This window comes from Drosophila simulans, chromosome 3R (assembly GCF_016746395.2).
Source record: "Drosophila simulans strain w501 chromosome 3R, Prin_Dsim_3.1, whole genome shotgun sequence".
Classification (NCBI taxonomy): domain Eukaryota; kingdom Metazoa; phylum Arthropoda; class Insecta; order Diptera; family Drosophilidae; genus Drosophila; species Drosophila simulans.
The window spans coordinates 21107959-21128642 of record NC_052523.2 but is presented as its reverse complement, the minus strand read 5'-3'; the positions used below and the strand labels follow the sequence as shown (position 1 = coordinate 21128642).

At 47.0% G+C, this 20684-nt stretch overlaps 4 protein-coding genes across 5 annotated transcripts; 1 reads left to right on the top strand and 3 right to left on the bottom strand.

Moving 5' to 3' along the window:
* Positions 1 to 60: 60 nt before the first annotated feature.
* On the bottom strand, positions 61 to 3009 carry LOC6729493 (ATP-binding cassette sub-family G member 5). Of its 2 annotated transcripts, none has more exons than XM_016177478.3 (12): positions 2917 to 3009; positions 2506 to 2662; positions 2322 to 2430; positions 2072 to 2262; positions 1836 to 1980; positions 1315 to 1780; positions 1143 to 1260; positions 996 to 1089; positions 803 to 941; positions 556 to 747; positions 311 to 497; positions 61 to 254 (listed from the first exon to the last, which is right to left on the bottom strand). In XM_016177478.3, the coding sequence occupies exons 2-12, from the start codon at positions 2563 to 2565 to the stop codon at positions 141 to 143; spliced, it is 1815 nt and encodes a 604-aa protein (XP_016036164.1). In that variant the 5' UTR covers positions 2566 to 2662; positions 2917 to 3009; the 3' UTR covers positions 61 to 140. The 2 variants fall into 2 exon arrangements, with proteins under 2 accessions (XP_016036164.1, XP_016036165.1); XM_016177479.3 differs by having other exon boundaries at positions 2875 to 2957.
* A 73-nt stretch (positions 3010 to 3082) lies between these two features.
* On the top strand, positions 3083 to 16020 carry LOC6729492 (ATP-binding cassette sub-family G member 8). Its single transcript, XM_016174755.3, has 8 exons — positions 3083 to 3502; positions 12360 to 12493; positions 12809 to 12940; positions 13155 to 14521; positions 14578 to 15047; positions 15125 to 15245; positions 15307 to 15587; positions 15656 to 16020. Exons 2-8 carry the CDS (start codon positions 12363 to 12365, stop codon positions 15884 to 15886), a joined length of 2733 nt encoding a protein of 910 aa, XP_016036163.1. The 5' UTR covers positions 3083 to 3502; positions 12360 to 12362; the 3' UTR covers positions 15887 to 16020.
* Positions 16003 to 20450, bottom strand: LOC6729491 (bifunctional purine biosynthesis protein ATIC). The gene is made up of 6 exons (XM_016177477.3): positions 20355 to 20450; positions 18357 to 18426; positions 17227 to 18299; positions 16736 to 17169; positions 16550 to 16676; positions 16003 to 16484 (listed from the first exon to the last, which is right to left on the bottom strand). The coding sequence occupies exons 2-6, from the start codon at positions 18373 to 18375 to the stop codon at positions 16365 to 16367; spliced, it is 1773 nt and encodes a 590-aa protein (XP_016036162.1). The 5' UTR covers positions 18376 to 18426; positions 20355 to 20450; the 3' UTR covers positions 16003 to 16364.
* On the bottom strand, positions 18660 to 20325 carry LOC6729490 (tRNA dimethylallyltransferase). Its single transcript, XM_002104764.4, has one exon. The coding sequence runs from the start codon at positions 20134 to 20136 to the stop codon at positions 18703 to 18705; it is 1434 nt and encodes a 477-aa protein (XP_002104800.1). The 5' UTR covers positions 20137 to 20325; the 3' UTR covers positions 18660 to 18702.
* Positions 20451 to 20684: the final 234 nt, after the last annotated feature.

Genomic DNA, 20684 nt, shown 5'->3' with positions numbered 1-20684 from the left:
ATGGTTTGATATTTTTTGATACCCTAAAGTAAAATTCGATGCAAAAACAAATGTTTGTACTTTTAAATAGATACAATGAGAATATTTTATTAGATTAAAGTTAAATCTAGTGAAAACTTGCAAACATGATATTTGAATCCTTAGTCCTTAAATTTCTGGCGAACACATCTAGGCATTGGGAATAGGTAAACCAGCATATTAAAGGCGGCCAAGCCTACAGCAAAAGCGCAGGAAGCGGCCACATCGATGGTTTCCTGTGCGATAAACGATATAATGATCCGATGAGCTACCATATCATTATCCCACTTACATCGGGATCCGGCAGTCCAAGTCGCTCGTGCATGAAATCCGCTGCTTTGGGGCAGATCACAGAGGCGGTGGGAGTGCAGTTGAGTTTCCTCGACTGGAAGGCGATGCTGTGCAGCAATGAGGATGCGTAGCGTGTGTGAGTGCCCTTCGTGGTGTCCTGCAGCCAAGGTTGAAGTCCCTTGAAGGAGCTAATGGTACAAACACGTCAAGTAACTCCAACTATAGAATGAAGACAGCTTTACTCACCGCACAGTTCCACTAGCCAGTGCAATACTTTCGACAAGGACATAGGTCACCGCAATGGCTGCGTTGAAGGGAACCTTGACCACCAAAAGAAACGCGATCGTGAGCTGTTCAGCCAGCACAAAACTGGACCACAGGGCCACTAGCAAGTAGGCGAAGACAGTACCATTGTTGTACTTCACATCCAACAACAGACTGGAAGAAATAGTCATATACTTTCGAGTCCGATAACCAGAGTAGTGGAACTTACGGATACACAACACAACTGGCTATGACGGCAGATACGGCGGAGAATGGTATGGACACGGAGTTGTAGGCAATCAGTAGAGTGGTGCCCGAATAGAGACCCTCTGGAGTATCCTGCGAGAACTTTTTGCGCCAAATGGGAACTATGGTAAAAGATGCTTAGACAGCTTTAACTTGAAATGAAAATCGAAACTTACATAGAGATATGGTAGTCAAAATTCCACAACCGTACGACAACCCCAAAATATTGAGGATCATGCCGTTTTTGGTGAAGAATCCATGGGAATCGTCCTAAAAAATTAGGATTAATTATGCGTAAAATGTGTCATAATTGATTGTCTTACCCCGACATCTGTGTAAAATGCCCATAGGATGCTTAAAGCCAAAGGAAGTAGCAAAAGGCGCAGAAATAGTGTCTTCATACCAACGAGTCCACAGGAGAAGGTTGATGCCAGTAGTTTCCTTAAATAGAAATCAATGTAATATTGGGAAAAATGAAGTTAAAGCTTAACTTACAGATACAACATAACCCAAACTTTAAGCTCTCCAGGCTTTCCATATGCCAGGGGCACTTTGCCAGATCCCATGTTGTTTAGAGGGGCATCCGAGATCGGTGTTTCCCGGGAGAAACGTTCCACCAGCGCCTCGATCTGCTGGCTAGACTCCAGGAATCGATCGCGACTACGACGATCCACAGTGGACAGGCAGAGATAGTACATCAAAGGATTCTCGAGCTGAGGACAAGGGAATCCGATGCCATGGAAGTACTCCAGCATGGCACGAGTGCCTCCTGAGTAGACCACTCCGCCTAGGCAGAGGAATAGTGCTCTATCCAGGAATGGGAACACATCGGAGCGAGGCTTCTCCAGCGACAAAAGAATTCCGCAGCCCGTCTTCTTGGCCGTGTTGGACAAAATGGATATCAGCAGATAGGCACTCAAGGGATCCAGGCCATGGGTCGGCTCATCCAGCAATAGCATGACTAGAAGAACATTTATATTATTTAAGGAATCCTTGTGATATATCCATAATCTTACCAGGATCTCTGACCAACTGTATTCCAATGGCCAAACGACGCGCCTCACTGATGTTAAGATACTCCACTCTCTTGTGCGCCACTTGGGAAAGGGCCAAATCGGCCAGCACTTGCCGCACTTTAGAACTCTTCAGATAGCCACTTAACTAAGAAGAGATTGGGTATTAACACAGTCACTTATCACTTTAATTCTACTCATATTCATTATCCTTTAGAAATATGTATAATTCTACTCACTATAGTGGGGGTATAGTGTAGTGTTTGGGCCACCGTAAGACCAGGAACAAAGGTGCAGGATTGGGTGACATAGCCACATCTCTGTTGGAACAATGCCTTGGAAAGCGGAGATCCATTGAGTAGCACCTGACCACGAGTTGCTCCATCGGCACGTCTAGAAATAACATCTAAAAGAGCTCTCTTGCCACTACCTAAAATTGGTACAATTATTAATATTTTATTTAAAAAAAAAATGTAAATGAAAATATACCCTTCGAGCCCAGAATGGCCATAACCTCGCCGCTGTGCACGGTCAGATTGACGCCTTTGAGTACCAGGGCCGAATTGCCGGCTCCATTGAAACAGCCACCACCATCCACCTGTTGTTTAGGCCAAAAAGAAAAAGAATAAAGGTTTAATAGCAGGGGGTTTTCACGAGTCTGAAGAGAACGTACCTCGGTGGTGTGGAAAATGTTGTGGGCTTCCAGTACGTAGTCGCTGCCGATCATTTTCATAGCCACCGCTGGGAGAGCCGCTTTTGTTTGTTTATACTTCTCGTGCTCTTCGTTCCAAAAACACTCTGTTCGTCACTCAAGAGTGATTTGTTAGGAGCTGATTTCCAGTTCCAGGGAGGGAAGAGAGAATATCAAGAGTGTATAGGTGAGATTGGGATATATAGACACTTGGTTATAAATTGGTATTTCATTAAAACTGAATACTAAAATTTTACGCAATAAACGATTAGAAAAAATCCTAAAAATATTGTGCATTTAATTTGTATACGATTTCAAAAAACTTTAATACATTCTAGATATTTTAGATACTTTATTAATATATTGTTCTGTAGACCGCGAACACGTCCTCACCAACTGAGCGCTCTGTTCCAACTGAACTGAAACTGTTGCTTGCCCGCAGAGGCCATTCCAATTGGTTTGGCTTGATCCGCTCCGCTCCGGCTGGAAAGCGGCTCTCTCCGGCCAACTCGCTTCCAGGCGAAGCAAGCGGGCTAAGATGGCGGCCGAGGCCAAGTTCAGATCAGTTCGCTGCGAGCCGAGCTCCGAGAGAGTTGCCTCCACCGATCCGCGGTTCGCGTCGATTCGACTTTTTTCTGGCGGCCCCCTAACACACAGTTCCCAGCAGAAAATAACAAAAAATATGAAAACACATTAAACGCTTTTGGAAACCTAATTAAAATATTCACGGCTTAACGGGCTATAATATACACACATATATCTGTGCAAAGGCGAATATTTTTTAATGGCCACCGGGAAGTGCATGCAAATGTGGTTATTTGTTGACTCGCGGAATATCCAATAGATACAAAAAAATATAAAAGGAAAAAAGTGGCAAATATTCAAGTGACGTGAGTGTGTGTGTGTGTGTGGAGCAGTGCCTATATGGTCTATATAAAATATGCAGACATCGGTGTAGCCAGCAGATCGACATTGTAATGTAAGTGTTTTGCCCAAGTTATGAATGAGTGTCGCCGAGCGGCTAATTAGAGTCCAACTGGCCAACTGGTATTTACTGTTAATTGTATTAGGCCAACGGCAGCACTTGCCACCTCGAACCAAATGAAACCGACGAGTATCCACCACGCTCCACGTTCCATTCCTCTGGGTATAATACTAATACCTTCTGGTTCTTCTGTTTTTCGTACTCCCCCCTCTTCTGTTCTTCTGTTCTGTTCTGTTCTGCTCGCGCGGTCGTCACCATCGCAGGTCAAAGATCCCGCGAGCGGGTTTTGTCTAGCAAATGTATCTTAGCCCACACTCCATCCACCACTGCCACTGCCAGCACTTCTTTGCCGCTCTCCCTGCGCTCAGCGCCCTGCAGAACCCAACCGATCCAAAGTGGAAGTCCAACTCGAAGCCAAAACCAGAACCCAAGTGCCAGCCAAAGCCGGAGTCGCTCAAACAGCCAAGTGCCTGCTGCTCAACTCAACTCGACTCGGCTCGGTTTGTCTTGTCTTTTATTTTCTCTGCAGCTCACTGCTCCGCTGCACAGGAAAAAATAGCGAGAAATAAATCGAATATACAAGCAATATATCATATTTTAAATATTTATCCTTTTTTTTCATCAAATAGCTGTTTATGCTAAAGAGTGAAAAAATATATCCTTGTTTCGATTGCACCTAACAAATTTATTTAATATTTTACTAAACTATTAGAAGCAAATTCAAAATATTTTATATTTTGTTTTGTATTTCCAACATTTTTATTTTACATATCATTATGGAGTGTTTCTCGCTGTGTGCCAGTGTGTATCTCACAGATACAAGTTTCAGTTTGTTTGTTTGTTTGGCCGGCTGTCTTTGCCTTTGCCATTGCCTCTTTGCGGAGCTGGGTTCTTAGCTCTCCGGGGATCGCTGGTTGTTTGCTCTACCCGCAGATGCCAGCATCGTCTTGGTCTGGTCATTTCCTCGTAAAAACAGCCTTAAACTTACGATCGGGCACTATAGCCATTATTTGTTTTTATGTTTATACTTCAAGCACATAAATAACTTTTTATGCGCCTTAGAATTATGGGTTCTTTTTTGCCAAAATGCAAAAGACTTTGTCTTTATATAACCATTCAATTAAATCTACTCATTTCTATAATTTACATTGTAATATATGATTGAATTATGAAGTTTGTCACGTATTTCGATGACCCGACGAGCAACGGATTTAATTTCGAACAAGATGTGAAAGCCATAACAGGTCTGAAAGACATTTTTTGCTGGGTAGAGGCAAATACTTTATTCCGGCGCGTACTCTTCCTATATCGACTCATAAAGAATAACCACGCGGCTAAGCAACTTTCACATTCATTTTGCAATTTCGATGCAGCTGCCAATCTGCGCTCACAATCACTTTCAAAATTTCGTGCGGCGGAACTTGATTTCTCATCGAAAATGAGCTGCGGGCTAATCGAGATTTTGGCCATTGGAACAATTTGGGCCTTTAGCACCATTCTCAGATCATTGTCAAGCTAATGCCTTTGGCCCTTCGCAATGCAAATTCCCAGCCTCCGTTTGGGGTCCATTTCACTGAATCTCGCACCTAATTAGCCATGTCATGTTGACCGGACCGTTAGAATGCTGTTAAAGCCATGGCCAAGCTCATTGAAAAAGTTCCAAAATGATTGCTGCTTCTTCGAGCTGACTTGCTGGATTGTTTTTCTTGATTTTCCCATTGTCGTCGCTTTTTGCCGCCGTTTTTTTGTGGCGTAAATTAGTTAACAGTATTATTATGACCGCTAACGGGGCTCCATGATTTGTGGCTGCTGTTCGGGCCCCCCGAAAAAAAAGATATCAAGCTATTTCAGGGCAGAGAGTAAAAAACGTTTAGAAGCGGACCGACAGGCAGCGATCGTAATTCAATTTCGACAATTTCAATTCCAGTCCAGAAGAAAACAAATACAGAAACTGAGAAAAAAAGGAAAACAAATCAAAAGACTTAAGACAGCAACGCGGAGTCTAGACAAAAAGACCAAGGCGCGGCAAAGAGCCAGCTTCAGTTGAATTGATTGTCAGTTATGGCTTTGTGGTGAGTTCGGATCCGGAGTGGGGTGTTGGTGGTATCTGGCATCGGGTATATGGGATCTGGTCTTTGTCTTGGGTCTAGGCTGGTTTTCTGATCGGTTCTCCATAGGTGTGGCTGCATCTAGTTGGCCAAAACTTGTTCTTGTTCTCTCGGCCCGAGTCCTCCATATGTGTATGCTCTTTTTCAATTGAACTTAGTCGCTGGTTATTCCGACGGATGGATGGATGAATCATTGCATTTAATGATAGCCGACTGGATGAAGTCAGCGGCGGGCCTTTGGAATGATGATGATGATGATGATGAGACGGAGACCCTTGGTCGCTGGCAAAGTGAAAACTCAACGAGCAGGAAATGCAAATTCGAAATTTCCCACTTGCATAGGCAATCTCTCCAGCTGCGGTGCCATTAAAAGCTGCGACCATGAAAATTGTGGGCATTGATAGATACGCTGCTGGGCCACAGTGAGTTAATTTTCTTTTTATTGTAATTAAATTAACACAGCATAGCTGAAGACGTAAACGAAGAAGAAGCCGCAGAAGCAGAACAGCTGCATAATTAGGCGAAGAAAGTACATTTCAGGCTACACACACTTCGTGACTTTTACGGCCGTAAAAAGAGAACTCCAATTCATTTCACTCCAAGTTCACAGACACGGTTCAGACATGCCGCTGACATAGAATCAGAATAGTGGCAGTCGGAGTCGCAGATGAGACCTTATTTGATTGGACGTGAGCCGAATAAATTGGTCTTAAAAACCATGTCACATATGTACTTGGCCCCCACAATGTGCACTGCGAGAAATAGCTCATTCCCCCAAGAAGGCTAGCCATATAGATTTTCTTTGTGTTTCAAACTGGGAAATTAAATGTGATTCTGCCAATTTGAAGCTAATTTCTTCTTGTAATGTATAGAAATCTCTTACTTTTTGACCATTTTCGTTGAGTGTGGAGTTGGCGCCCATAAGACCCAGTTGCTGTGTGTCTTTGGGTCTCTGGGTGTGTTCGGGAATTTGGCCAAATACGCCCGTCTGTCGCATTTTTATGCATGCAATGGCAACGCAGGGAAAAATTGCCATTTTTCTGTTTTCGTTCGGTTTGCCATGGAATTTATGTCAATTAGCCTGGTGGCAGCACACGTGTTTCCGTGGAGGCGGAGGAGCAAATGGGGAGCGGCGGGATCGGCATTGGCATGCAAATTTTTACCCACAATTGTTGGCCACTTTCACAAGTCTTTCGCAATACAGGAAAGTGTTTTGTTTCGACTCGGTTTTGAGTCGAATGGCTGGGGATTTGTTTTGGTTTTCTGCTCGGCGTTAATTGCCTGTAAAGATGCCCGAAACTGTGGCAAAGTTTCGTATTCCGTTTGGGCAATTAATAAAACTGACCTTGCCTGAGTTTTCTAACCGCAAAACTGAAAACTGAACGCTCCACGCTGAAGCGCTGGAAACTGAAAGCCGATCCGAACCGCTGAAATACGCTGAATTGAGACCACCACGGTGGTATTGCCGGTGGTTTCGGTGGTGGGGGCTATGCAGCCATGACGAATATTCGTTGACGGCATGACATTAGCTCGACTTTTTGGGGTCACAGTCAGCGGAATTCTTGTGCTCGCATTTCTGCCAGCTAGTCGGTTAACTCATTTCTGGTTATGCCCCTGCCGCGGATATTGCCCAATTTGATAGCGATTTGTGGGCCAGATTCATTAGTTCGCTCACAAAACGGGTCAGCTCCAGCGGCTTTGGTTTGCCATTAGTCAGTGTTTAATTAATCATTTTTTCTTCTAGTTCTCGCAGCATTTGTTGACAGCAGCTTGTGAGCTATATTAAATCAATCAATAGCTCAGCGACTTGGATAAATGTTACTAACCAGAAACTGACGCATCAACAGTTGTCATTTCACAAAACCGTCTTACTACTAAATATTATTTTTTACGACCATTTTTTCTCGCTGTGCACCCATTCACCTGCTGGGCCTGGTGCCCATCTCTGCCCGAATTTCGTCGTTTCGACGTTTACCCACTCATAATCAATTTACGCAGCCGAAACTTTCACAAGTCGCAGAGCTGTGGCATCTCGAAGATTTCCTCGCTGCGTGCTCGTCTGCTCTTTGACTGACTGACTGACTGGCTGACTGACTGAGTGACTGTCGCTCATCCGCCATGGAGGCCAGTGGTATAACATGAGCATCTATCGCACAACGTGGCCAGCAATTTGCATACTGGCTTTTGCCGGCCAGCAGCGACAACGATTGGGCACAAAAAAACGTGCTAAAAATCAAACAAAAACCCCAACGAAAATCTCTGGAACCCGAGTGTTCAATTAACACGCACACACACACACACACTCGCACAAAACAAGTCGTCTCGGATGCCTTTCCTCCCAAGGCATAATCACAAAAAATTTCATCTTTTTCGAACCGGACGACGAGCAAGTTCAACAAACCGCTTTGTCGTCGGAATGAAGCGAGGAATGTTGGCCACGGGCTGCCGATCATTTAATTTGTTTATTATTAATTTGCATCTGGCTATGGCATTAGTCAGCTCTGGAAATCGGCTCTCGTTGCCCGCCCCTTTTGCCGGCCACGCCCTTCTGCCAACTGCATATATATCTGCGGTCCTGAGTAGAGTATTTCAACTTTTTGGCGCTGCAAATGTGTCTAAATATATCTGCATACGTGATTCGGTCGGGTTTTTGGTTTAACACATCTGTGACTTTGCATTCTGCGGTTTTTTTTAGAATTTTGTGTGATTTTTAATGATTCACATGGGGCATTAAATAATTATTTAATGGAAAGCATCCTATACAATCAGGGACTCACATCTTTATTTCTGTTCGCGTTCATCTTAAGAACAATACGAACTTTATGAGAAGAATTACAAAGTTATCAAGAAAATCTCGATGGTAAACAAGTTTTCATATTTTTTTTAAATGGTTCTTATTTTCTCTTTTTAAATCAACAATTTTGACAATTAACTGTTTACAAGATGATGGTTTTTATAATTTGATCAAATAATTAAATATTTAAAAGGTAAATTAGGCATAAACTTTCTGATTTCTTTGATTTAACCTTATGCTCCACTAATTTATGCTTTTGTCTTTTCATATTCTGTTGACTTTTTCCCAGTTAAATAAAACTTTATGACTTTAAGTGCATGCCAGCTTCGTTGTGTATGCAGTTTCCCCTCCTTTAATAATCGCAAATTACAAAACTGCAACTGTGACCCACTTTGAGGCAGTCGCAAAATATTTTGTAGGCATTTATCATACGCCCCGTGTGCCGCAGCAGCTACAAATTATGCCACAAGAGTTTCACTTTCACAGCGAGATCTTAGCTGCGTAGTGGTTTTCCCAGTCCCTCAGTTAGTCACTTGGTCACTTAGTCAGTTCGTCAGGCTGTCAGCGGCAATCAGGTGGCCGCTTTTGATATGGGAGGGAGGCTGACCCACCTCTTCACCTGTTGACTACACGTCCAGGGAACCAGTTTTGGTTCCAGTGAAATGAAGAGCCCAGCAACCCAATTTAATTGGCTTTTGCGTGGGAATGGAAATGGACAATGCTGGAGTTGGAGCTGGAGCTGGTTGAACCGCAGGTCAGGTCTCGCTTGCAGCTCAATCACTCGCAAAACTCGCAATCTTTCAAGTGCCAGGCCACAAAAGCCTGAACCAAGAGAGAGAGCAACAAATTGTTATGGCCGCGGACCACTTGAAAGCCACTTGTGCGCGCTCCATTAAATCATAAAATGTGCGCACAAGCCGGCGATCAGTGACCGAAAAGCCGAAGGAGGAGTCCCAGTTGTCGTGGTCGTCGCAGCTCGTGTCTAACTGCAGTTTTGCATCAATGGTCATGTGAGTGCAACTGCAGCAGCTGCAACAGCGAACGGTTCTCGACTTGTCAACTGACGCATGTATCGCTAGATTCTCCACATCGTGGCCAACGGGAATGCAGACTGACAGCAACGGGACTCTGCCGTCTGCATATGCAACATCTTGGCCAAGTCAGGCGACAACCAACAGACGACAGCTGGCTGGCAATTGGCCTAATCGGCCAATAGAGTGCTAAGCTATTGCCAATAACTTTTGGCCCATTACTTAGCGCATTGTGACTTATTCACACCAGCCAGCAGCCGCAGCAGCCGGCCTCGTTGACAGGCAAATATCCGCTAGCTGCGGCTTTAGTTTCTGTCCGATCTGACCGATCATGCAACGATCGAGCGACCCAATTGGCCATAAGCTAATCGAGACTGTGATATAATTCCGGCCAGACTGCAGTTGCAACTGCAGCGGAACTTGCCTGGATTTTGGCCACAGCTGCGTCCAGTTTTTTGCCAAGATTCGAGAACGGCAATCTGATAAAGGCGGCTAAGGCTTGGCCAGCAGACAGTTAGGTGCGGAATGCCACCCAAGAGCTAACGAAAAAACAATAAGCAACTAATACTTAAAAGTCATGGGAACAATCGAATTTTTATATGTTAAGATTATAGCTATCGAAACGTAACAACACGGAATTTTTGGCCATGTCAACATTGCATTTTAATAAAATCTAGAACGAACTGAAGCAGAAGTTTTCAGCTTTGTTAATGATGATAACAGCTTAGTAAGCAATCTTAAGTTATAAAACACCAACAACGTATTGCGCTAGATCTCCAAAAAGTTGAACAAAATGCTTATTGGTGTACCTGTGCAAGTAATACTCTTTCAACAGTGTTGTGCCATTTAAACAAACAATTGAATCAATCAGTGGTAATTTTTTACCCACTCAATTACTAATGTACACAACATAATGAGCTCGTTTTTGATAGTTTATAACGCAAGTGCGAGACTTTAGCTAAAAACTAAAAGTCACTTTAATCATTTCTTCACTTTCCTTCGCTGTCAGCTGTCGGTTTTTAGCCGCCACTCGCAATGTTTTTGCTTCACGCACTTGTGCGAACAATGGACATAGATATAGATACGCGTACTGCGAGATACTTAGATATCGGCTGCCGCGTCACCGGAGCATCGTGATCGCATAAATCAATGCCGCCGTCTTGGTCGCAGCCGTATCATTGCCCCCAATACCATTCATTCATTACAAAGCGACGCTTTTAAATGCCGAACATCTCTTTCTTCTTTACGGGCCATATAGACATTGCCCAGTTTGCAGTGTGGGTACACTGGGAGAAATAACGAATGTAGGAGTTCCAACTTCAGTGAGTAGTAACGAATGATGGGCATAGATTAATTAGAAGGAAATCATACCTGAATTGGAATATATCCCGAAGGATATATAATCAGCATACACCTTAGAAGGCTAACTAAGTTAGCAGATAGTTTTTAGTGCATATGGTAAGTACCACTATCTCAGCCTGCATATCTGTGTAGGCAACTTGCCACGGGTTGGGATGGGATGCCTGAACTGTATCAGGCACTCTCGCGGGTATTAAGGCCCCCTTAGCTGACTTCCACTTTCACTCGGTGTGAGCCAAGTGCTGGCCAAAAGCTGAAACCAGGCAAAAACGGTTACGGCCGCGGAAAAAACAGAGGCACATAATTGTATGAGGGAAAGAAATGATAATAATAAACAAAAACGCGCTGGCAGACAAACCAAATCGAGTAAAATGCGTTGAACGGCGAGGAAAATCCGTTTATGCGATTATGCCACAAGTGGTGATTTTAATTAAAGCGAATTTAACACGCAATTAAAAGTGTTAATACACCAGCCGAGTTCCGCAGCAACAATGTTTAAAATCTTATAGTTATCTCTTAGTAGAGAGATGGGCGAAAGCATTGCCGTAATCCAAGCGCCAAGCTTTCTTCTTCTGGGCACCGCCCCCCAGTCCCAAGACCCCAAACCGAAATCCCAATCCCAGCTTCACTTTCGGCGACTGTCTAGTGGAGCTTGCCATTACGAATATGGTTTGGAGCTTGGAGTTGGATGTGGACGTGAATGTGAAGTATCTTACCACTCACTTTCGCCGCACTCGTAGAACACTTGAGTAGCTGCAATACGTAATTTCTGCGGCTGGCAAAACGGAAATCCGCACGGCTCGCTGCACTGCATCCATTTGGCGTCCACACAATCCGGCGACAGCAGTTGCATTAGTTTGTTTGCCTTTCGTTCGCCTAGCATTGCATAATGCTGCCGAGCAAACATTGGTTCATTTGCATGGATTTTTGCTACCTTTTTTTTTTTTTGGCGGGGGGTGGCTTGCATTGGCAATTAAAAACCCAGAGGCCGTGTCCAAATGAGCTGCGATTTGTTCTACCGCCCGGCGTTTTGGATTTCCTCAAGATACGGAGCTGGAAATCTGAAAGACAACACCCGATTAGCTAGCATTGTCTTGGCTTTTATGCACCTGCTCGGTTTAAGACACCCAAAAAATAAATATGATATTGCACAATTACAAAAGAAGTCCGTGGTAGCAAGTTAATAAATACAGCACAAGCATTATTTATTATGACTTATTTATTTTGATAGGTAGATAAGGTATCCATCAAATTTTCGAATAGGTCTTTGTTAGGGTGTCTTAAGTTCGCCTCTCCTCATATACGACACCATTTCCGCTTTTGTCATGACAATGGTTGTGAATATGCCACTCCGATTCCGAATCCAAATCCGAATCCAACATCGACTCCAACTGGCGCTGCGTGTGGATATATGTGGGCATTGTCATTAGGTTAATTCCCGCCAATTATGAGTAATAATGGCGCAGCCATTCTCGCGTCATTCTTGACCCACTTTAAGTCGGAATTAGCTTAGTATTTTGGCCCGAACTCTCTAACCCGATCCGTGTGCTCTCCGGCAGATCATGGAGCTGAGCAACTTTTCGAGCGGCAAGAAGATGTCACGCGAGGAGCGCCGCTACTCGGTGCCCCACGGACCCAATACCCCACTGCCACCGGCGGCATCCGAGGATCTGCACGCCTGGTCCATCTACAGGTGAGTGATTGAGTGGTTAACGGTGGGGGAACCCCATTTCGAGACCTGGGTGTGGTCACTGGAGGAACAGCAAGGGGGAGTAGCTGGGGTAACCACTGGCTGGAAGCCGCACCTGCCCATCGAAGTTTTGACGGTTGATTTAACCGCAGTGGACGGAAGTTCAAATGCCATAAATGGCTAATTGAAGAGCCCACGGCCAAGCCCACCAATCATGTCCAGCTGACCGCAACTGCAGCCGCCCAGTGCAGCTCTCTATGACGCTTTCCATCCTCCACAACGAGCAATACAAATACCCCCATCCCATCCCATCCGTAGGCAAAACCTGAACTCTGACTTCACCGATTCGGCTCTGGGCTCGTCGGACAAATCACCGCTGCCATATGGAAACTTCCAGCTACGCGATACCACAGTTCAATCAATCTTAAACCATCCGCGCTACGGACCCAAGTGAGTAATCTCATACATTATTTAAATAAACAATTATTAAGCATAATCAAGCGTTAATAGTTCCGGACTATGATCTCAGCACTTGAGAATTTTGGTTACGTACAAAAACAAATTAATAGAATTAGCTATACCTTTATACATTTAAGAATAAGATTTAAACGTTATCAGTATATGTATATTATACTATATACCCGACCATACCTAATCCTTTCAGATCTCCCTTGGGCTCAAATATGTACACTTACTTGAAGTTCGGACTGCCGCGCGTCTTTCCGCCGAATGCTGGATCGCAGCGCTCGCATCGTCCTGGTCCGGGTCCGGGTGCGGGACCGGGTCATGGCCATGGTGGTTCCAGTGCCCTGGGTGGAGTGCGAGGACGAGTGAACCGCGCTTTTCGGGATAGCTCGGGTGCACCGGCTGGAGCCGGGAGCAGCGGCTACGATAGCAGCGACAACGAGACAACCCGCAGTCGGGTGCCGCCCAATCTCCGGAAGTATCGCAGCGAGTCCGACTTCCGTGCCATCGGCGGCATGCCGCACTCGCGTCCTGAGTCGCGGGCTCAGATCGGAGGAGGCGGTGTCCCGGTGGCTGCCCTGCGGCAGGCCAACAGCCGGGCCAGCATTGCGGTGGGTCAGCACCACCATCAGATGCAGCAGCATCAGCAGCAGTACGGGAAGCACTACGGTCACAGGTCGCACAGCGAGGCGGATCTCCTGGGAGCCGGATTGAGCCAGGTGGATGGCGGTGGCGGGATGGGCTACGACTACAACGAGGCCCGACTGTACGGCAGCTCCAGGCAGTATGGCAATGGAAATGGTCACAACCCGGGCAGCAGGAAGCAGTCGGGCATGGGCCTGATCTACCCGAACATCCAGGTGCACTGCCTCGATGTGAATCCCTGCCTGCGCGGTGTGTCGATGCAGGCCAAGGCGGGCGATCTGTTCGCCATCATGGCCACATCGCAGCGGGAGGGAAGTGCCCTGGCCGAGTGCTTGGCGGGATTGACTGAACGTCTGGGTGGGGAGATCCTCATCAACGGACAGCAGGTTAGTCGCCGTGGACTGCGGGAACTCTGCAGCTATGTACCGGCTCTCGAGGTCTCCTCCCTGGATCCGCGAATGAGTGTCCAGTGCACTCTCAATTTCCATGCCGCGCTGAGAGGTCCCATTGATCGTAGCGATCTGGAGGAGCGCATGGATGTGCTCATCGAGGATTTGGGGCTGAATACAGTGCGTGCCTCCAATGTGTCCACTTTGACCCACTCGGAGAAGCAGCGTTTAAGCGTGGCCTGCCAGCTGCTGGCCCAGTCGTCGCTTCTCATTTTGGATCAGGTGACCAGCAACATGGATATCTTCGACACATTCTTCCTGGTGGAGTACCTGCGCCAGTGGTGCAGCGGTGGTCGTATTGTGATCATGACGCTTCAGCCGCCCACCTTCGAGATTCTGTCCATGTGTTCCGGCGTTCTGCTGCTCTCCGGGGGAAGGACCGTCTTCTCCGGCAGTCGAGCGGATCTACCACGACACATGGGCGAGCTAGGCTATCCATGTCCGCCATTCAAGAACCCAGCGGACTATTACTGTAAGTAACTAGTGATTGAGTGCAGCTTGAATGGGTAATCATTTCTTCTTCTGTAGTGGATTTGGTCACCCTGGATGACCTTTCGGCGGCCGCCATGCTGGAGTCCTCGGCCCGCATTGAATCTCTGGCCAACGCCTGGGATCAGATTAACTCGGAGCCCCCATTAGCCGCGCCGCCCGCCTCGCTGCCGAATTTCACAATGAAGGCCGGCTTCTTTGGCCAGATCAGCGCCCTGATCAAGAGATTTGCCGGCTACAAGCAGCCGGGATCACTGCTCACCTGGATCAGCAAGCTGATCGCCGCCGCAGTCCTGTCCCTTTGCATTGGCTGCATCTTTTGGGATGTGCCCGCTTCCGATCCACAGCTGAGCTACCACGATCGCTTGGGATACCATCATTGCGTCATGGTGCTAGTCTACTGGCCACTGGTCATGCTCACCATTCGCGACACGCAGGAGGATCGCCGCCATGCGGAGCGAGACATACGCCTGGGACTCTACACGCGCAGTCTTTATATCGTTGTGCAGGTATGATAAGATTAGATATGATATGCAGTCCATGTACCACAACTAAATGGATTATATTGTATTTGTTTTGTTTGTAGAGTCTCCTGGGCCTGTTTCCCAGCCTCTGCATCTGGCTCGCCTACTTGCTTCCTGCCCACAGCATGGCGGGACTTTACACCTATTCCAACAGCAGCGATACGGGCATATACCTGTATATGGGTAAGCAATCTTAGACACCACCTCCCACTATCCCCTGGTTAATTCTCCCATTGATTCACAGGCTACATGCTGCTCTACTTGACGCTCATTCAGACATTGGCACTGTTCTGTGCCCACCTGCTGCCCTGCAAGGTCTCGGCGAGCATCGTCAACGGGCTCATCAGCCTGGCAGTGGCGGCAGTGGGTGGCTACCTGGTGCATCCCCAGAACCTGCCCCAGTTCTGGTCCTGGTTGCAGTTCGTTTCGCCGGAACGTTGGCTGCTGCCCGTCCTGGTGCAGGATGAGTACAGTGCCGAGACGTTGTCCAACTCCGCAGGACTGCAGTTGTGCCGAAATAAGCAGGTTGGTGTGCTAGAAGGGATTATCATGGCCATGACAAAAATTAAACTCATATAATCGCGCAATTTCAGGTGCAGCACCAGGAGATTATTGTGCAGCAGCCCTGCCCGCCGCCCAACGGCACCCAAGTGCTAGTCGACTTCGAGCTGCTGCCGCAGCAGCACGTTCTGGATCCCACGCCCACCTATGACCAGACCACCTCGGTGGCTTTGGTCCTGGGCTCGGTGATCGTATTCTGCGTCACCTTCATCGTCTTTTTGTGCAATTGTCGCGGAGCCTGTCGAAGGAAGCGTAGCCGTTAGGCAGATACCGTGACTTGGAGCTGGCCAGGATCTGGAGTTTAGATGGCATAGGCTACCGAACTGTACATTCCATAGAAACTAATTCTTGAAATAAATAGTGTTTAGTCGAGGCAGCGTTCGTTTAACTAACTAAAGGCAAGTGGTTTTATTGAGCTTGGAATGGTCATAAGGCAGTTTGATTAACAGGGTTTTTGTATATCTATAAAAATCCTTAAAACGCTAATAATGTTATCAAAAATATTCCAAATACAACTACAAATATTTCAGATATGTACTTTTGCTACATATTTAAAAATTTCTTTCTACGTAGGTTTTAGATTTCAGTTTAGAACGTAAATAAAATTAACTGAACCGAGAATTTTTTACAATTCTCTTATGTATTCGACTTGAGAAGTTTAGATTTAAAGTTGAACTTTATGGAAATCAAAGAAATAGCTTAAAACTGGGAATCAATCGTATACTCAAAAGTGTGTTGAACCTAATGGTGGAACAATCGCAGATTGGTGTGCGCCATGATGATACCGTGCTCATCGCAGGCGGCAATGACACCAGCATCATTGGTGGATCCTGCGGGACTGGCTATGTAGGAGACGCCGCTCTGGAAGAATATTGAATATAGCAATTCAGATAAAGCAGCTCCAAAATACCAGCTAACTAACTTACCAAGCTAGCGCGATCGATATTATCACGGAAGGGGAAGAAGGCATCGGATCCCAGAGCCACACCACTCAGCTGCTTTAACCACTCGACTTTCTGCTCGCTAGTCAGTTGGGCTGGTGCCTTATCGAACCTATATAGAAAAGAGTGGGTTTAGAGACTGCAAATATGTGATAAATCTCTGCAACTTACATTCCCTCGAACTGCGACAGAGGCATGTCCTTGCCCACGGTTCCGTTTACGTAATTGTCGATTGCATTCGAGATCTCCGCCCGCTTCACACCAGCCTTGAACTTCATGCCGGCCACGCTGGGATGCTGACGCAGCCACCAGTTGTCCGCCTTCTCACCCGCCAAGCGGGTGCAGTGAATCCTCGACTGCTGGCCGGCACCGATGCCCACGACCTGTCCATCACGGGCATAGCACACGGAGTTGCTCTGAGTGTACTTCAAGGCAATGGTGGCCACAATCAGATCCCGTACAGCCGCCTCGGGCAGAGGACCACGCTTGCTCACCACGTTGGAAAAGAGCGAGGCGTCAATGACGGCATCATTGCGTTTCTGCTCCAGCGTCAGGCCAAAAATAGTTTTGCGCTCCACCGAGGAGGGTTCATAGTTGGGGTCCATCTAAAAGTATTGAAATTTAATAATCAAGAACATAAGGCATTTAAGAATCAGTACTACCTGCAGAATACAGTAGCCACCATTCTTCTTTTTCTTCAAGATCTCCAAAGCTTCGGGCTCATAGCCCGCGGCAATGATACCATCGGACACCTCTCGCGAGATTATCCTGGCCGTCACAGCATCACACACATCAGAGAGGGCCACAAAGTCGCCAAAGGAGCTCATGCGGTCGGCTCCACGGGCACGAGCATAGGCCGTAGCCAGAGGTGTCAACTGCTCGTACAAATCATCCACCATGCAGAGCTTGGCCTGAGCCGGATTTAAAGGCACTCCAACAGCCGCACCCGCTGGAGACACGTGCTTAAAGCTAGTGGCTGCCGGCAGCTGCAAGGCCTTTTTCAGTTCCCTAACCAACTGCCAACCGTTAAGGGCGTCGCACAGGTTGATGAATCCCGGCGAGGCATTGAGGACCGTCAGTGGAAGCTTGGCCAGCTGTGTGTAGAGCTGAGCCGGCTTCTGGTGGGGATTCATGCCGTAGCGCAGCGGTAACTGGGACACTCCCGATCCATACTGCTTCCTAAAGTAGTCTGAGATGGCATCATCGTAGGTGGCGGTGTGCGTGAATGCCTTGAGGGCCAGAGCCTGACGCGTCTCCACAGTGGTATTTCCCGAAGCTTTCAACTCCGACAGGACACGATCATAATCGACTGCTTCGCATACAACTGTGACCCGCTGGTGATTCTTAGCAGCCGCCCGAAGCAGAGTAACGCCTCCAATATCGATGTTCTCCACGGCATCGGCCAGCGTAACATCAGGCTTGGCTATGGTGCTGGCGAAGGGGTACAGATTGCAGACCACTAGCTGGATAAGATCGAAGCCCTGCTTGCGCATGTCAGCCAGATCAGTGTCGGTGGTGCGGGAAAGGATTCCAGCATGCACAGCCGGGTGCAGCGTCTTCACACGTCCACCGAGCATCTCAGGTGCTCCCGTAATCTCAGAGACATCCCTCACCTTCAGGCCAGCGCCACGCAAGCTAGTTGCAGTGCCTCCACTGGCAACCAGGTCGAAGCCCAGTGCCACCAGACTCTTGCCCAAGTCGAGCAGGCCCGTCTTGTCCGACACACTGAGTAGAGCTGGGGAAGATATAGCAATTTTAGATAATCCACGAGAAAGGATCCTGTCAGACTTACCAATCTTGCTGGAGCTCATGGTTGATGTCTGGTTTCTCTGATTGCTGACTGCGTCTGAACCGCTTGGCAACTGAAATGCAAATGAAAGACGAGATCAGTCAGTGGGCGATGGCGATTGTGTGGGCTGGGCTGGTTGTTCGGTGCACAAACATGTTTACGCGTTTTCGCTTTTCTGGCTAGGCAACGACCTCCCCTGCGGTCTGTGGTCCCCATTAGCGAGGTGTAGGGTTATCAGATCCTCCTCAAGCCGCTTGCATCAGCAGCAAAACGGTGGGATTGAGATTCAAAACAACAACAAATGACTCAAATTTACGTAGGTTCATTTATTGCCAAGCCGCGTCTAGTGTTACATTGCCTTATCAGTATCATTGACTCGGCTGGGTGGTGGCTGAGTCTCTGCCTCTTCTGCCTCCTCTTTCTCCCCCTTTTGCTTCTTTGCTAGATCCGTTGAGAGCATTGTTTCCTGATCCCTTTGCCGCTTGCGCTGTCCCTCCTTTCTTCGCTTGTGTTTGTTGGACTTCATATGCAGTCCCCACTGGTACTCCCCAACGAAATGCCGTTCGCATATTTGACAAAAATGGCTAGTCTCCTCATCCAAATCCGCTCCCGGATGCTCCCGCTTGGCCATTGGTTGAATCTCGCAAGCCTCTTCGTTTCGATATCGTTCTATGATGGTCTCTGCCCGCTTGTAGACTGCCTCCTGCCAAGCAGCCACATCACTGGTGTCCAGTTCGTAGAGATCCGGCACCTGACGATCTTTGCTGGCCAGGAATCGATTGTTGATCCACTTCAGCTGCTTCTTTGAGTATCGTCGAGTGACTAACTTTAGTTCTTCGCAACAACTGCGCAGGAGTTCCAAGCCATCTGGGAGGCCTTCTTCATTCAGTTTCTCTGGGCCTGGCAGCTTGTAACTATGGGTTTTGAGGTACTCCTCTATCTTTTCGTCCTGCTGCTGGTCGTACTTGATCAGATAGGGAATAAACTCCTTGTAGCCAATCGTCTGCAGAACTCCCGACGTATAGGCCTGCACAGTGGTAGAGTGGTGGGCATTGTGAAACTGTCGTAGTTCAGGGACCAGCCCTTGGGCCAGCATGCTATCTACGCGGGAATCCAATCGTTCATTTAGAACATCCTGCTGGCAACGCAACCAAAGGAGAACGATGTGTGGATAGCGAAGGGGTCCACCCAGGCGGTTTCCTCCCGGCTGTGCCCGCTGTTCCGCCAGCATCTGGGTCAAAGTCTGCCCGGTGCTCTGATACACTTCGATAGCCCGGATGATCTTGCGCCGGTTGTTGGGGTGAAAACGGTTGGCACTACCTGCGTCGATATTGGCAAGGTGCTGATGCAGCTCGAGGGTGGACAAAGCATTCAGTTCGGCATCCTTAAGATGCTCCCCCGAAGGTTTGTGTTCGTCCGGCTTGACATCCGAGTCCACCAGAATATCCCAAAGCAGGGATTCTATGTAGTAATTCGTGCCGCCCACCACAATCGGAGGAGTGTCCTTGGCGAGCAGCCGCTCCACAATGGGCAGTGCCGCGTTGCGAAAGTGAGTGACTGTGAAGGGTTCCGCCGGCGTGGTCACGTCCAGGAGATGATGTCGTGCCCGGGACTGCTCCTCCTTGGTTGCCTTGGCGGTGGCGATGTCCAGGTGGGTGTAAACCTGCATGGAATCAGCGCTGATTATCTCTCCTCCAAAGCGTTCTGCCAGTTGCAAAGACAGTTTCGTCTTTCCGGTGCCCGTGGAGCCCAGGATCACAATCAGCGGCACCTTTCGAATCATTTCCACTTGTTTCGAGTCAATTGAAGTCAATTAAGGTAAATAAAACCCACACGTTTTGAGCACGTGTATTCCTATGGGGACCAAACCACCTGTTGCCACCAGCTGTTTTTTGTGTTTACAAGTAATTGGTATTCTGTTTGCAATTGGCTTATAAAAAAGTTAATTATTCGCTAATAAATAACCCTATTTTGAAGCACAAACCTATTGTTTAAACTTACAAATCGAAAAATAATGGTAGAGATTTAAAGGAAAATAGTGTGACCACACAAAATTCTGCCGGAATATACAAGCACCGCGTTGCCAATTACTCTGTTGATAAGCGAGCCAATGTTGTCCTAAGAAAATCATAATGGGCGGGAATTTTAAGCTGATTTCAGGTTGCAAGAAATTTTATATTAAAACCAAGTTTCAAAAATTTTTAAGATTAAAAAATAAAAAATAAATAAATTTAAAAAAAAGAATCGAATTAAAATTATATTTTAGAACAAATTCTGTACCTAGATATATTAAGATAAAACAGAACTCAAAAGTTGAATTAAGGGCACTGC

What these genes read in the sequence shown, in the direction of transcription:
- LOC6729490 (XM_002104764.4), bottom strand. Translation starts at nt 20,136, where the DNA reads ATGATTCGAAAGGTGCCGCTGATTGTGATCCTGGGCTCCACGGGCACC.
- LOC6729491 (XM_016177477.3), bottom strand. An exon ending in CTGTCGCAGTTCGAGGGAAT is followed by an intron (nt 16,677 to 16,735) that starts GTAAGTTGCAGA and finishes TTTTCTATATAG; the next exon opens with GTTCGATAAGGCACCAGCCC. An exon ending in ATATCGATCGCGCTAGCTTG is followed by an intron (nt 16,485 to 16,549) that starts GTAAGTTAGTTA and finishes ATATTCTTCCAG; the next exon opens with AGCGGCGTCTCCTACATAGC.
- LOC6729492 (XM_016174755.3), top strand. Translation starts at nt 12,363, where the DNA reads ATGGAGCTGAGCAACTTTTCGAGCGGCAAGAAGATGTCACGCGAGGAG. An exon ending in CACGCCTGGTCCATCTACAG is followed by an intron (nt 12,494 to 12,808) that starts GTGAGTGATTGA and finishes TCCCATCCGTAG; the next exon opens with GCAAAACCTGAACTCTGACT. An exon ending in GAACCCAGCGGACTATTACT is followed by an intron (nt 14,522 to 14,577) that starts GTAAGTAACTAG and finishes CTTCTTCTGTAG; the next exon opens with TGGATTTGGTCACCCTGGAT.
- LOC6729493 (XM_016177478.3), bottom strand. Translation starts at nt 2,565, where the DNA reads ATGAAAATGATCGGCAGCGACTACGTACTGGAAGCCCACAACATTTTC. An exon ending in ACATTTTCCACACCACCGAG is followed by an intron (nt 2,431 to 2,505) that starts GTACGTTCTCTT and finishes CCTAAACAACAG; the next exon opens with GTGGATGGTGGTGGCTGTTT. An exon ending in CTGGCTAGTGGAACTGTGCG is followed by an intron (nt 498 to 555) that starts GTGAGTAAAGCT and finishes TTGTACCATTAG; the next exon opens with CTCCTTCAAGGGACTTCAAC.